The sequence below is a fragment of the Anomaloglossus baeobatrachus genome, chromosome 5, assembly GCF_048569485.1.
Source record: "Anomaloglossus baeobatrachus isolate aAnoBae1 chromosome 5, aAnoBae1.hap1, whole genome shotgun sequence".
In the NCBI taxonomy this organism is placed as follows: Eukaryota; Metazoa; Chordata; class Amphibia; order Anura; family Aromobatidae; genus Anomaloglossus; species Anomaloglossus baeobatrachus.
The window spans coordinates 389,109,284-389,126,232 of record NC_134357.1 but is presented as its reverse complement, the minus strand read 5'-3'; the positions used below and the strand labels follow the sequence as shown (position 1 = coordinate 389,126,232).

The window sequence follows — 16,949 nt, the reverse complement described above, 5'->3', positions numbered from 1 at the left end:
TGTATGTTCTCCCCATGTTTTTGTGGGTTTCCTCCCACAATTCAAAAATATACTGATAGGGACCTTAGATTGTGAGCCCCAATGGGGACAGTATTGCTGATGTATGTAAAGCGCTGTGGAATTAATAGCGCTATATAAATGAATAAATATTATTAATTATTATATTATCATTATTATATACTCCACTGAGCACTGCATCATTGCTGCAAAGTCTTTATATAACATACATGGTGTCCCCGTACAGTGCCCAAAGATGATAAACTCTGGGGAGGACATACCAGTGATGCATCCTTGGCCGCTGCACAGGAGCCCAAAAGATAAGGGGGCCACTTCCAGCTCCAAAGCAGGCCAAATTGTGCATTATGAGGACCTATTAGACTGCAAAGGGCCCATGTATTTTTCTTGCACAGGGCCCTCTTCTGCTTGTGCCCTCTCTTGGGTTCACTCCCTACATGCCCATAATATAATATACTAGCTGTACTACCCGGCTTCGCCCGGGTTAATAACTGTTAACAAAATAGAATGTATTAACAAAAATGTATTCTGCACACAAAAACCACAAAACAAATAGATAGAAATGCAATTATTAAAAGGGAAAAACTAAGCTAATAGAAGCATTTCACAACCACAGATATTCCACACAGATTTAACTAAATTGGCCAAGTAATGTGCTCCGTCTGTCTCTCTCTATCCGTCTCCCCACCGACATCTTATTGCCTCACATATAAGCTTCTTATACTATGAATGTCTTTTGTTCCTATAGCAACCGATCACAGCTCCTACTAATAACCGGTAGTTTCAGGCTCCATTTACTTTAATGGAGGCATATTTTTTGGAGAGTAACTAAAGCGCAGGGTTACATTTTCCTGTCAAAACATAGTCTACGACGTTCCCTGGGTCACATGAGGCGTCTGTGCAAAATTTTGTGATTGTACATGCGACTGTGCGGATACTTTTTTGGTTTCACTTTTTCCCCCATTATGTAGATAGGGGCAAAATTGATTGGCAAATTGGAATGCGCGGGGTTAAAATTTCGCCTCACAACATAGCCTATGACGCTCTCTGGGTCCAGACGTGTGAGTGTGCAAAATTTTGTGGCTGTAGCTGCGACGGTGCAGATGCCAATCCTGGACACACACACCTTTATATATTAGCTAGGCTTTTGTATCAGACGCGAGGAATTGTACTCACAGATGCGATGCAGCTAGTGAGTACCCTGTTTATGATGCTGCGTTTAATTATTTATAAAACAAATTCTATAAGAAAACAAGAATAAAAATGTAAAAAAAAAAGCAACTACACAGAGGTACATTATTGGGCCATCGCATTCCAGATCCAGACCTCCCTGGTCCAGGTTGCAGCTGTATGCATGAGGATAAGCAGCGTGTGCATGAAACGCATCCCATGTGCTCTTGCAGAGGACTCTTTCCAGGTCAGAGAAATACAAGGCTTTTCTAACCTGTCCAATCACATTGCACACTACACTGCAGAGGTCCGCTCTGTAAAATAATGACGCTGCAATGCTCTGAAGTGCAATCACCCCGCATACCATCATTCTTACAGGCAAGGCACAGGCCAACAGCCGTCCTAGATGTCAATATTAAAAGAACAAGTGCTCTTGTCTGCCACCATATACATGATGCAACAGGCACTGTGCTACCAGAAATGCAAGCACTTTATTACATGGAAAAGTACATGTTCCACAGTTGTTAATTATTTCCTATACTCAATGTATAGAAAAAAAAAAATCTTAAAAGGTCTCACGAAAGATGTTTATCCAACCTATCTCCGGAATGGCTGGCCTGAATGTGGTTAAGCAACTGACCTCTTAATGCAAGGAATGGAGAGTGACGCCACCTGTCCACTCACCGGTGGTCAGACATTGGCCCAAACAGAGGACCACAGTCCAGGAGATAGGTGTGATTCCAGGAGGCAGGGATCATAGTGGATGCATCATTCCATAGTCATTCAGATTAACCATTTACCCTCATGGTGGTGAAAGAAAAGTCCAATCATGGCAAATTATTTCTGCGTAAATCTGTGCTGAATCATCCGTGTGTCACATGATTTCACACTAATGATTTCTAAGTCTATAAGTCTGTCGATGGAGTTTTGACAACCTCATCCTTAAGTACCGTATAGTACTGAAATCTGCCAACAAATTTACAGTTGAATATCCTCTGCAAATCCATCCTGCCCAGATTTAGTCAATTTTTATCTCAGACAACACACTGGCCCATAGGGTTTTATTCAACCTTTTTAAAAACAGATCTGTCTCTCCAGTCCTTGAGACTTAGAAGATGTAATTCTCATTTGTTTCATGGATCAGATTCGGGCCTTAAAGGGAACCCGTCACCAGATTTTTGCCAGTTAATCTGAGAGCAGCATAACATAGGGGCAGAGTCTCTGATTCCAGTGATATGTCACTTACTGGACTGCTTGCTGTAGTTTTAATAATCAGCAGTAGAGGACTACTTGGCCTGCTGCCAGGTAGTCCAGCATATTCATGAGCTTTGTATAACTGCTAGATCTGCAGCAGAGAAAACATTGATTTTATTAAAATGACAGCAAACAGCTCATTAAGTGACATCACTGGAATCAGGGTCTCTGCCTCTACAATTTGCTGCTCACAGATGATATAGCAAAAACTTGGTGACAGATTCCCATTAAAGGGGGTTGTCCACTACTAGGACAACCCCTTCTGTTTTCTCCAGGTAAAATAATAAAGACCATAGGCTCCTCCAGTACCAGCACTGTTCCAGCGGTGCCAGGGCTCATGTGGGGTTGTGTGTTGTGAATGTCAGTTATGCTTTGGCTGCTGGGAGGCTCCCTCTTGTGGCCAGGAATGGTTTGGACATAGACCATGTGTGTTAAGCAATGGGCGTTTCCATTGCTAACTCTCTGCTTATTTAAATCCTGGTCTGATAGCAGGCTATGCCGGATGTCAGTTCTTTGTTCACCAGCCTGCGTCATCCTGCTTCATTCTGCTCCACACCACATCTACCCCAGATAAGTGCTTTGCTCTTTATTTATTGTTTGGTTCTTTTGCTCTTATCTGAGTTTGTCATTTGCTATGGTTGTTTTCAGTTTATTTGCATGCAGGGATTTTCCCTCTCAGTTGCTTAGCTGGGAAACTCCCTGCAGTTTTGTTTGGAGTATTGCTCCTATAAGTCCATGTGTTTGTGGCTTTTTGAATTTGTAATGATTCTTGTTTTCTGTTCATTGGTATGACAAGAGAGCCTGGTATAGGACGGAGTGCAGATCGTGCGATCTGAGGGCCTATTTGTACTATCAGGAATTTGGAATTTTTGCAGGGTTTTTCTCTGGCCACCATCAGCCCCTTTCCTGTCCTTTCCTATTTTAGTCAGTGGGGGCCTCACCTTTTGCTAATCCTATCATCTGTGTATTGTGTTTTCCTATATCACCGCAGTCTTTGAATGTGGGGGGGCTTGCTATTCTTTGTCTATTTTCTGAGGCAGAGAGTTATTCATCTTTCCTTCCTTTAGGATAGCTAGTTCTCCGGCTGGGTTCGCGGTGCACAGGATGTTAGTTCACCCCTCGGCAACTTCTAGTGTTGATGGTTAGTAAGGGGATGGCGGCCAGATTAGTTGCCAATGCTCTTGTCACCTTTTACCAATGAGTTATGGTGGTCTTCCATGGTTCCGGATCATAACAGTTGTGACTTCACGCAAGCCCAGCATCCAATCAGCGCCTGCTTTTTCCTCCTGTCTTCAGACCAAACGAACAATCAACATGAAGTGAGTGCTGCGTCTGTGCTCACTTGCTGTTGATTAACTTGTTTGGTCTGAAGGCAGGAGAAGGAAAGCTGAGCTGATTGGACGCTGGGCTCGTGTGAAGTCACAACCCCACGTGAGCCTGCGTGCCATGGCACCGCTGGAACAGCGCCGGTACAGGAGGTGAGTATGGTCTTTATTATTTTACCTGGGGAAAAAAAAATGTTGAATCAGAAGAGGTTGGCCTAGTAATAGACAACACCTTTAAAGGCTATGGAGATCAGTATAAAACGGATGGAAGACATCATTTTTACTTCATATTTCCGCCCAAGTTTCATCTGTTTATAATCAATCCATTGCTATGAGTCAATGGATAACACAATTTGTCAGTGAAAAAAAATGGATGGGAAACAAAGAAAACAAAACTAGGATGTCACCCGAAGGGAGGGGGGGGGGGGGAATCAGTCAGTTTCTCCTGGATAGTAGCACACGGATGTGTGAACGTAGCGTTATACAGCTATAGAATTTGTCAATCAACTTTCCAAAAAACAGGTCCGCCTGTGTAGAAACATTCTGGCAGTGGAGGTTCGCTGGAAGGTGAAGGCCGGACAGTCACACCTTTATCTCACATCTACAGACAGGAAAAGCGAGTAGAGACACAGCATGCCTTTACTAGTCACAATGAATTCTTAAAACGTGTCCTTAAAAAGAGGAATAGGAAATCTATCACTCCACAAAAGTGATCTGTAACCCGTGGCTCACCAGCAGTTGTCAGACTACAACTCCCAGCATGTGGTAGTCTTGATGTGCTGGAAGATCAGGTCCCGCAAGGCACAGACAGTGCTGAGAATACATAGTGCATACACTCCATAAACCGGTGGCCAGAATCTAGACCCCAGACTAAAGGCCACTTTACACGCTGCGATATTGGTACCGATATCGCTAGCGTGGGTACCCCGCCCCCATCGGTTGTGCGACACGGGCAAATCGCTGCCCGTGGCGCACAACATCGCCCAGACCCGTCACACTACTTACATGCCTAGCGACGTCGCTGTGACCGGCGATCCGCTTCCTTTCTAAGGGAGCGGTCCGTGCGGCGTCACAGCGACGTCGCTAAGCGGCTGCCCAATAGAAGCGGAGGGGCGAAGATGAGCGGGACGTAACATCCCGCCCACCTCCTTCCTTCCGCATTGCAGGCGGGACGCAGGTAAGGAGAGCTTCCTCGTTCCTGCAGGGTCACACGGAGCGATGTGTGCTGCCGCAGCAACGAGGAACTACATCGCCACTGCAGCAGCAACAATATTCGAGAATGGACCCCCATGTCACCGATGAGCGATTTTGACCGTTTTTGCGACGATTCAAAATCGCTCATAGGTGTCATACGCAACGGCATCGCTAAAGCGACCGGATGTGCGTCACCAATTCCGTGACCCCCAACGAGATCGCTTTAGCGATGTCTTAGCGTGTAAAGCAGCCTTAAGAAGTCACCAAAAATAGTCTAATCGTACAGGTTATTCATTGTTTTTGCTTCCTTTTATTGTAAGGTTGGCTTTTTTCTGTTTTTGAATGTCAAAACACTGATACTATTAAGAACCTGACACCTCCCTACAATTATGTGAGAAAGGTCACCCACTGCATAGGGTCCTAGCACTGACGACAAATGCTTGTAAAACTGCACAACATACATAAATCCTGAACTCTCCACCGAGGATCTGCAAAGTCCGAAGTCCATGCAATGCCATGCTATTGTTGAGGGTGCTGTGTACATCGTGATCCCTTAATACACGTCCAAGCTTGGATCAGTGGAGCATATAGGTATTGTAACCCGGGAGAGGGAAGAAGGCCACTGCCAGACACCTCTCTCCCTCGGGAACAAAAGGTTTGGCACCATCTCAACCTCTATTCCAAGCAGTCCCCATACAGATGTGCAGATTCAGCCTATCTTATCCATTGCCAGCTTTAATCATCTGGAAGAAATATGGACATGTTGCAGATTTATGTCCCTTAGGCAAAAGCCACCACCATTTACACCAGTATCTATAGCACCATTGTGCCGGCACTTGCTAAGGAGCCATTACACCCTCTCCACTGGATGTAATAATTTCCTTACTGGTCAAAGGAGTGCAATCACCTGGCAGAGCAGTCTGTATACCAAGGAGATTAGAGAACTGTTAAACTTGGACCAGTTTTTGGGAAAACACCCTGGAGCACAGGTATTTGGGCCTTGTTCCAGACCTCCACTAATACAAAACATCAATACAGAATTCAAGCTAGTGTATATAACAACCTGGCTGGTATATAGTGTACAGCTCCCAAGTGTTGACACAGGGTTAGGCCTCGTTCACATGGCTGAATACTGCCATTATTGGCCTATTCTATATGATTGGGTAAGTAGAGCCTTCCTCATGAATTTAATGGTATTCTTCACTACTTGGACATCCTATTCCGTGACACAGAGAGTCTTCTAGACTATAGTATGGACCCAAAGCCACTCCAGCAGCCATCTTATGGGTACAAAGATACAGCCGGGAAAAATCCTAAAAACAAGACAAATGCGCCTAGAAATGAAAGCCTAACTATTCTGAGTTGTAGTTCTTCATCAGGCCAGAAATTATCACCCAATTCCCTGACAGCATCGATCACCTTCCCTTCTGCTCCTTCATAATTGACCTAGTCACATAAGTCGCCATCTTCTCTTTTCTCCTTGCAGTAGTGACCCTATTCCCGTATACCTCTACTACCCCTCGTCCTTGCCATCACAATAAACCAGTTTCCCTTTTCAACTTTTTTTTCTACTCCACCACTGCTTTGTTGATTTATTACAGGCTGCAAAATTCACATCATGACTACAGTACACCTAAACACTGCAGCCAAACACTGGGCTCAGTGATTGCCTGCAGCGGTGATGCACACTGTAGCCAGATAGACACCACTGCAGCCTGTATACAATCACCAAAGCTACAGTGGAGAAGCAGCGCACAACCCAGGGAGTGTGAGAAACAGTTCTATTTCAACCCAGGGCATGATGATAGGCTGAAGGAAGACATTCCTGCAAAACCCCTTACAGATACAACGCTCTCTCAATTTTCCTCCTGTCTGACTGCTCCTCCAAGTGTATATGGTCGCTCATATACATACATACATATATATCCTCTCCTTACTGTTGGGATCCTGCATGGGTCAGTCCTAAAGGCCACGTCTCACTAAGCGACATCGCTACTGAGTCACGTTTTTCTGGAGCAACAGAGATCTTGCTAGCAATGTCGCTGTGTGTGACATCTAGCAACGACCTGGCCCCTGCTGTGAAGTCGCCGGTCATTGCTGAATGTCCTGGACCATTTTTTGGTCGTTGCTCTCCCGCTGTGAAGCACACATCGCTGTGTGTGACAGCAACAGAGCAACAATCTGAATGTGCAGGGAGCCGGCTTCTGCGGATGCTGGTAACCAAGGTATACATCAGGTAACCAAGCTAAGCGCTTTGCTTGGTTACCCGATATTTACCTTGGTTACCAGCTTCCACAGTTTTAGAAGCAGTCTCCCTGCACACGTAGCAAAGGTACACATTGGGTAACTATAAGCAAAGAACTTTGCTTAGTAACCCGATGTGTACCATGGTTACGAAGCACAGCGTCGTTACACGGGTCGCTGGTAGCTGGAGGCTGATCTCTGAGGAGATCTGCCTGTTTGACAGCTCACCAGTGACCATGTAGCGACGCTCCAGCGATCCCTGCCAGGTCAGATCGCTGGTGGGATCGCTGGAGCGTCGCTTAGTGTGACGGTACCTTAAGTCTCCTCTTATTCTCTATACTACTAATGGCAGATCAGCAGATGTATCCTCCTCTGCCACCACTACGCTAATAGCACCGAAATTACATAGGTCCTCTCCTGACATCACACACTGCATTACTACAAAATAGCAGATTGTGGTGCCACCATAACTCCCAGGCAGCTCGCCTGCTATTTTAGGATGGAAACTGACTCGGACATTTCCTTCACTCCCTATATCTAATCATTGCTATGTTAATGTCACCTTCAGCTCAAAAAAAATCTCCAGAATTTGCCCTTTCTTACCATGGAAACTGGAAAAACTGTCATTATGATTCAATCTCTTAACTACTGTATCTCACTACCAATGTCATCTTCTTACTAAACTCACACCGTTCCAATCTATCCTGAGTATAGCAGACCTTTACTGACCATCAACTATACTGCTGTGCCAGTCATTGCACTGGTTGTCTACCTACTTCAGAACACTACAAAAACGTATAAATTCTCACCTACAGTCTACACAGTTTTGCACCAAACTACAAAAAAAAGTTTTTGAGATGTTTTGCATCTCAAAATGGCCATTTTCTTACCTGCCCAGTAGCCACAACATGTCACCAGTTCTCAAGAATGCACTGTCCCAAATGAACAGGTAATTCTTACTGTACACAGTTTTTAAGCGTGCTCTAAAGACACATTATTTAGAAAGGCCTATCACAACTCAATGTATCGTTTCTCACATTTTCCCTCAGAATCTGGTCCTATCGATCATGTTCCCTCACCCTCCATGCACCCAGTAACACTTTGTATCTGCACATATACAGATACTGGCTGACTCATGCGACTTATTGTAAAAGATGGCTTGAACATAGAGTACTTTCACTTTACTTTTTCCAATGCTTCGGCCTCCTGCCTACGGTATAATGCTCATGACAAATCTGCAATAAGCGGTCATTGTAACGTGACAATTAGTAGAGTTTTCAGAAACTTCATGCCCACATTAAAATTGACTTGCATTGCAGCATTCTAAATCCACACTATGCCCATATATCTGGGGTTAAATTGCAGGCGCCTTTACACAACTAAAAAAAAGCAAGTATGCAACTGGATCTGGAAATAATGACACTTCCCCATGAAGAGGCACCATTATAGGGTGCAGGGCAGCCACACTGTGCACTTGAATGGGAGACAAACAGTTTTACTCTGTAACGGTCACTTAGTGATGTATTGGGGTCCTGTGTTCTGCCCCATACATCGATTAGTTCCAGGCGCTGCCATATGGCCGCAATGGTCCCATAAAGGGGACCTGTCACCAGATTTGGTGACTGTAAGCTGCGGCCACCACCATTGAGATCTTATATACTGCATTCCAGAATACTGTATATGAGTCCAGGCCGCTGTGTATATCTTAAAAAAAAAAAAAAAAAAACACTTAGTATATTGACGTAGAGGGTGGTTTGGTCCGATGGGTGTCGCTGATCTGCGGTACAGTGCCCGCCAAAATTCTGAAGCCCGTTTGCATGACATGTCCTACAACATGCACACTAGCCGGCATTGAGGTCCTGCGCAGGCACATTTTGATCTGCCCTTCTCAGGGCAGATTAAAGCATTGTAGTGCGCATGTGCAGGCGGTCTTTAACCTTTCCTCACACCTGCACACTACAGTACTTTGATCTGGTCTCAGCAGGGCAGATCAAAATGCACCTGCGCAGGACCACAATGTCGGCCTGTGTGGATTATGTAGACGCGTCATCCTTAAGCTGGTGTCACACATAACGACGACGACAACGACGTCGCTGCTACGTCACCATTTTCTGTGACGTTGCAGCGACGTCCCGTCGCTGTCGCTGTGTGTGACATCCAGCAACGACCTGGCCCCTGCTGTGAGGTCGCCGGTCGTTGCTGAATGTCCAGCTTCATTTTTTGGTCGTCACTCTCCCGCTGTGACACACACATCGCTGTGTGTGACAGCGAGAGAGCGACGAAATGAAGCGATCAGGAGCCGGCACTGGCAGCTGCGGTAAGCTGTAACCAGCGTAAACATCGGGTAACCAAGGGAAGACCTTTCCCTGGTTACCCGATGTTTACGCTGGTTACCAGCCTCCGCTCTTGCTGCCAGTGCCGGCTCCTGCACTGTGACATGTGGCTGCAGTATGCATCGGGTAATTAACCCGATGCATACTGTAGCAAGGAGAGCAAGGAGCCAGCGCTAAGCAGTGCGCGCGGCTCCCTGCTCTCTGCACTGTGACATGTAGCTGCAGCACACATCGGGTTAATTAACCCGATGTGTGCTGCAGGAGAGCAAGGAGCCAGCGCTAAGCGCGGCTCCCTGCTCTCTGAACATGTAGCACAGCGACGTTATGATCGCTGCTTCTGCTGTGTTTGACAGCTAAGCAGCGATCATAACAGCGACTTACAAGGTCGCTGTTACGTCACCGAAAATGGTGACGTAACAGCGACGTCGTTGTCGCTGTCGTTTAGTGTGACACCAGCTTTACTGGGGGCTGGGTAGAAGGAGGACGGCTATCACAGCAAAGAGGAGGCGCAAGACCGGAGATCAGCAACACCCATCGGACCGGACCACCCCCTAGGTGAGTATATAAAAGTGATTTTTACATTCTGCAGAGAGGCCTGGGCTCTTGTATACAGTATTCTAGAATGCTGTATATAAAAGCTCAGTGGTGGTGGCTGCAGCTTATAGTCACCAAATCTGGTGACAGGTTCCCCTTAATTGCATTGCACACATTGTTATTGCTGTGGCATAGACAGGAGGGTGTACTTGTGCGCACATATATTGGAGATCACACAAGAACTCACACAATTCTACTGGACCAAACTCGGATCACCATTTTATCTCATAGTAACTTATAGGACCTGATACCAAATCAAAAGTGGGCTATTTTTGTCTTATTTTATACTTGCTGCTCCGGATTATTCCGTTCTTTGAATCTTTTAAAAAGGAATCTGTCACCAGGTTTTTGCCACCTAACCTGAGAGCAGCAGAACGTAGGGGCAGAGATACTGATTCCAGCGATGTGTCACTTACTGGGCTGCTTAGTGTAGTTTTGATAAAATCACTGTTTACTCACCAGTAGATCATCATTAGCGGACTACTTGGCCTGCTGCCAGGTAGTCCAGCACATTCATGTGCTCTGTGTAACTGCTACATCTGCAGCAGAGAAAACTTTAATTTCATTAAAATGACAGCAAACACCTCAGTAAGTGACACATCGCTGGAATCAGGATCTCTGTCTCTACATTATGCTGCTCTCAGATGGGAGAGCAAAAACCTGTTGACAGATTCCCTTTAAGGGTAAGTTCACACATTACGTTTTTCGCAGCGTTTTTCGGTTGCGTTTTTGACCTCAAAACTGCATGACTGCTTCCCCAGCAAAGTCTATGAGTTTTCATTTTTGCTGTCCGCACACAACTTTTTTTCTTAAGCTGCGTTTGAGCTTAAAAAAAAATAAAAAAAAAAAATGGACATGTCAATTCTTTCCTGCGTTTTTCTGTGTTTTCCCCCCATGCAATGCATTGCAAAAACGCAGCAAAACGCAGCCAAACACACCAAATCGCATCAAAAACGCATGCATTTTTTGCCGCGGGTGCGTTTTTTAGCGGCCAAAAACGCAGCGTCAAAAAAAACGCAGCGTGTGCACATAGCCGACATTTACCATAGGGCTTGAGACATAGGTGCCTACTTATTGCAAGTTTTTATGGTCTTTACAAGGGGAAGTGCTCAAAGGGTAAAAAATGCAAAGCAGCCTAAAGCCATGCCCCAATACTGTAAGCCACACCCCCTTGTAAAGAGTATAAAAAGGAGCATCGAATATAAAATAGGTCATGTCTTCCGTAACTGTATGCTGGATTAAAAAAAGAATAAGAAAACAATACTAATTGGAGCAATGTGAATAAGACAAGTGAAAAATCTGGCCACTTTTTGCGGGGTGACAAGACCCCTTTAAATATGATTCAGTACAACTGAAAGGGTCTGGTATTTAGATTCAGGGGCGTAACTATAGTGGGTCACATTTGGGTCCTGTTGGAGATATTATATCGGGGCCAATGAGCTTTACATTACGCCACCGGTTGCAGCTTTAATGCAGATGCTAATGTTTGGCGGTATGATGTGTGCAACAGACGGATGGTACAATAAACTAGAGAGCCATGAACTTCAGAAGAAATAAATCCCCGATACATGGGAGCAACTCAACAGACTGAAGCCGGAAAACAGCCGTTAATGCATCTCCCTGCTCCACTCAGTCTTCCCATCTCTCCCCCAAGAGACCCCAGAAGAATTCCAACTCCAGCAAGCGTGAACCAGAAGAAACTTTTTGCGCAACAGGTCTGACCGTGAAAAATGTGAGCATAAGGAAACATGAAAATTCAACATCAGACGTGCACTTACACAAACACACAAGTCTCTATTCACATGAACGGAAGCTAATCACAAAAGGAGATGTTTAGCGGGGGAGGGGAGGCGAGATTGCTACAAGATTTTTTAGCCCTGGGAAAATGAACTCCAAGGGTCAAACCCAGCAAAGGGTGGGGTCCATGAATTGATTTAACCCCTGTAGGAACACAGAATTCCAGTAATCCCAAACAGTGCACAAGTGAAGATTACCCCAGCCCCTGTAATTCAGGTGAGGAATGAGGCGTGTAGGAGACCCTCCCTGGATGATAAAATCACTGTTTCCGCCTCACCTACTCCCCCCAAAAATGATATCCATTGCCACCTCTAATATGGAATAGGATCTGATCGCAACCACTGTGGCCAATAATGCAGAACAACATCCCAGTATAGTCTGCTGTGGTTGGGCAGGTTTGGGGTCTAATATCTGCGTATTTGGGGGGGGGCGGGTGATGGGTGAAATTCTTCAGCACTGAGGAACAATATATATAACGGACGAAGCCATCAAGGAGTTAATTCTGGGAAAATTAGTGTTGTGCAGTTGATGCCAGGATGGTCTGACTTCCGCATACATGGCTGCTAGTGAGGGGAGGGCGGAAGCCATCATTCATATGGGGCGAAGAGAGGGGCATCGCTCACATAAAGCATATTCAGATAGAGGGGATGTAGAAAACACAGCCCTAAGAAAGAGGAGTGACTGCAATAAGGCACTCGGGAAGTGCGCCCCCATCAGCCGCCTGTCACATTGTGTACTGCACTAACGGAACCCATGTGTTACAGGAGGACAGTCATTCATTGTATCTTTCTGCAGGCAAATGTCTCCCAACCACCGGTCAATACTTTTATATGTACATATCCATCAGATATGCTGTATACATACACTACAGATATAATAAATATTCTATACAAGCAAACATGATCAAGGCCCCGCCATGTCGCCACTCACTGAATAATACTGTCATAATAGGTTTCACCGGGTAACCAGATACCTGGAGGGACCTGTAGCGTTCCCAGATGACAGCAGGGCGAAATATGATTGTGGGTGAAGACGACAGCTGCTACACACGGACAGGTCTTCTGGTGATTGGCCTTTACAGGAAGACATTCATTGCAAAATGAAATGAAGACATCTATTAGGGTAATAGGATCCCAGGCTATTATATTATACAGAAAGCGTGAGGTTAATGAAAAGATCAGCCGGTGTGTGGGGGGGCAGAGCCTGGCGTCTGTACCGTGCCAGTGCCCACGGGAGACAGGCCACGGGAGGACGGGGTCACCAGTCACTGCCAGATACAAGGTAGGAAAAGGGCCCAAAATACAGGGCAGCAGACAGTGTGGTCAGACGCCCAATCCTGAAATACAGGGCAGCAGACAGTGTGGTAAGACGCCCAATCCTGAAATACAGGGCAGCAGACAGTGTGGTAAGACGCCCAATCCTGACACACAAGGAAGAAACTTTTACGCAAGATGGAAGATTTGCCACACAATAACTGGGCAATTCTGCGCCCCTCTTCCCCCATCATTCTTACAAATGTATAGCCAATAATATAGAATGTTTACCTGCACAGACCACCAACACTGCCCAAAAAGGCGCCCAAGCCTTTCACTCCTATCCTATTAGGCCTGGACAGTGGGATACCTGGCATGACGGTAGCATGGAGAGAAGAATGTATGCTCAAACAGGCTAAAGACAGGCAATGTGTCAGGAATCAGTGTGTAATAATATATATATATATATATATATTTATTACACACACAGTGCATATCAGATAGATAAAGATAATTACAAAGCCTGAAAGACCATACATATATGCACAGATACAATGAGGACATCTATGTATACCACATACATGTGACATGTATATACGATATATACACATGCACGTATAGGCCAAGGTTCAGTGTACAATGTGCACTATGTATATACTATGCACACATGTGTTATATATACATCCATATATAGTATGAGGTGCAGTATACAGGGAGTGTGTCCTCATCTATGTATATCACACACACACACATATATATATATATATATATATTTTACACACATAGGTGAAGGCGCAGGGTATAATAATATGCACACCTTCGTATATTGTACATACATATAAACACATACATATTATATATACACACGCACAGTATGTGTGTATTATATATATACATACATACATACATGCATATGACCTGCTCCCTTCCCCAGTGTTGCCTGCGCCGCACACGGTGGTCTCTATACCTTGTCCAGGCAGTTGACTTTCTCAGTCGGGTAGACAATCTTGCCGCAGCGGGCACAGCTCGGGTTCATTGTGCCCGGTAATGTGGTGGTGGTAGCCGCTTGTGTGTCACAGCCTCCGGTCTCTGCCCTCTCCGCGCTCCTCCCGTAGTCTCTCTCTCGCCCTCTCTCTCCCCAGCAGTCTCTCGCTGTCTCTTTGCCGCGCTGTCGGTGACAAACACAGGAGGAGGGTGGGGGTGTCGGGGGCGCGCACATTCGCGCACACAGGGGGCGGTTCTGTACGGGGACGCGCACGTTTCCGCTGAGTACTGGGAGCGGCCTGTGTGCTCTTCCTGCCCTGCTATAATAATACATGGCGGCTGCGTAGTGTGCGGCTTCTATAATAATACACGGCCGCTAAACGGTAAAACGGAAGCTGGTTACCTACAGTAATATAAACGTACACATCATACGTCATTTAAATGGGCTCTAAACCCTCGGTTTCACGGCCATCTACAGCTGGGGGTATAGCTCAGTGGTAGAGCATTCGACTGCAGATCGAGAGGTCCCTGGTTCAAATCCGGGTGCCCCCTTCATTTTTTTTAATTTAAATATATTATTTTTCAATTTGATTTGTATTTATATGAAATAGTTGATGATTTGAATACTATATAATTAGTCACATAAAAACCTGTCCACGACTGTGCTACTGCAAACAGTTCAGATGTTATCGGTGAGATACTATAATAAGCGATAGGTTACAATAGTAAATGAAGCCCCAATATAGGAGACCGTACTGTGCCTCTTTACAGGACAACATGCTGGGCATCCATACAGGGGAACATACTGGGCCGTCATAAAGGAGATTGTACTGAGCCCCCAGACGGAAAACGTACTGGACCCCCATACAGGAAAACGTACTGAGCCCCCATAGAATAGATCCTACTGAGCCCCCATACAGGAGACAGCACAGAGCCCCCATATAGGAGATCTTACTAAGCCCCCATAGAAGAGATCCTACTGAGCCCCCATACAGGAGAACGTACTGAGCCCCCATAGAATACATCCTACTGAGCCCCCATACAGGAGATAGCACTGAGCCCCCATATAGATCTTACTAAGCCCCCATACAGGAGATTCTACTGAACCCCCATATAGGAGATTCTACTGAACCCCCATATAGGAGATCCTACTGAGCCTCCATACAGGAGATAGCACTGAGCCCCCATATAGATCTTACTAAGCCCCCATACAGGAGATTCTACTGAACCCCCATATAGGAGATTCTACTGAACCCCCATATAGGAGATCCTACTGAGCCTCCATACAGGAGATAGCACTGAGCCCCCATATAGGAGATCTTACTAAGCCCCCATACAGGAGATCCTACTGAACCCCCATATAGGAGATCCTACTAGCCCCCATACAGAAGATCCTACTGAGTCCCCATATTGGAGATCCTACTGAGCCCCCATATAGGAGATCCTATTGAGACCCGATACAGAAGATCCTATTGAACCCTCCCACAGGAGATCGTACTGAGCCCCATACAGAAGTCACTGTGTTGGAACCTGCTATTTCAGATGCAGGACTAAGTGATCCTAGAGCATAAGGAGGGGGTATAGCTCAGTGGTAGAGCATTCGACTGCAGATCGAGAGGTCCCTGGTTCAAATCCGGGTGCCCCCTCTCTGATATTTTGGGATTTTTTTAATTTTTTTTTTACCACAGATACATGACATAAAATAATTGATTTATATTTATAGGTGAATATATTTAATTATATCAATGGTTTCACACATAAAAACTGATAGACTTCTCACTGTTGCTCATGACGACCAACTGAATTCTTACAACATAGTACAGGGGTGTGTTCACATAAAGTTTTTTAGTTATATTTTGCAGTGAGTATTGCTATAAAACACCACATCAAAACCCGCTAGTATCACTTCTGGAATATGTCTATATTGCCCAGGCTGATGTTTTATTCACATGTAAGAAGAAACGTCAATTTCTGCATAAAAACAACACTAAAGGATACTGGAGAAATAGAAGCCAAAAAAACCCTATATACAGTATATATACAGTACAGACCAAAAGTTTGGACACACCTCATTCAAAGAGTTTTCTTTATTTTCATGACTTTGAAAATTGTAGATTCACATTGAAGGCATCAAAACTATGAATTAAAACATCATGTGGAATGAAATACTTAACAAAAAAAGTGTATTTCATTCCACATGTGTTAATTCATAGTTTTGATGCCTTCAATGTGAATCTACAATTTTCAGAGTCATGAAAATAAAGAAAACTCTTTGAATGAGAAGGTGTGTCCAAACATTTGGTCTGTACTGGATATAAAAATACCAGTGGTATGTTCACATAGAGTATTTGATTTGGGTTTTACATCTGCTCCAAAATCTACATATAAAAATATAAATAATCTTCCTACAGATTTCATATAATGCACATGTTGCTGTTTTTTTTCCACGGGAATTTTTTATTGTAGAAAAAGAGACAACATATTAATTCTGGAGGCATTTCTCCTTGGAAAAAAATTGCTTTGAAATTGTTTTCTGACTCAACTGCAGCAACAGAAAAAAAAAGGTCCATGTATAAAAAAATGCAACAAAAAAAGACCAAAATACACACCAAAAAGGTTGATTTGTCGAAGAGTGTTTTTTAATTGGATTTTTCAGCCAAAAAAAATTACATAAAAAACTGAATTTGAGGATGAAAAACAAATAAAAAACTGTGTGGAGAAAAAAAAATGCCTCAAAACCACAACATAATAGCATTAAACACTTGTGATCTTATAGAACCACCCCC

The 16,949-nt window shown here is 44.7% G+C and overlaps 1 protein-coding gene and 2 non-coding genes across 3 annotated transcripts in view; 2 read left to right on the top strand and 1 right to left on the bottom strand.

Moving 5' to 3' along the window:
* The window catches only part of LASP1 (LIM and SH3 protein 1), a 106,676-nt gene extending 92,266 nt beyond the window's left edge, over positions 1 to 14,410 (bottom strand). The window contains exon 1 of the mRNA XM_075350111.1: positions 14,147 to 14,410. Within this exon, the coding sequence (XP_075206226.1) occupies positions 14,147 to 14,398 (252 nt within the window). The 5' untranslated portion in view covers positions 14,399 to 14,410. The remainder of the gene's footprint in view (positions 1 to 14,146) is intronic.
* Positions 14,411 to 14,643: 233 nt separating this feature from the next.
* On the top strand, positions 14,644 to 14,715 carry TRNAC-GCA (transfer RNA cysteine (anticodon GCA)). The gene has a single exon. It is a non-coding gene; the product is annotated as a tRNA-Cys (tRNA).
* A 1,022-nt stretch (positions 14,716 to 15,737) lies between these two features.
* Positions 15,738 to 15,809, top strand: TRNAC-GCA (transfer RNA cysteine (anticodon GCA)). The gene has a single exon. It is a non-coding gene; the product is annotated as a tRNA-Cys (tRNA).
* Positions 15,810 to 16,949: the final 1,140 nt, after the last annotated feature.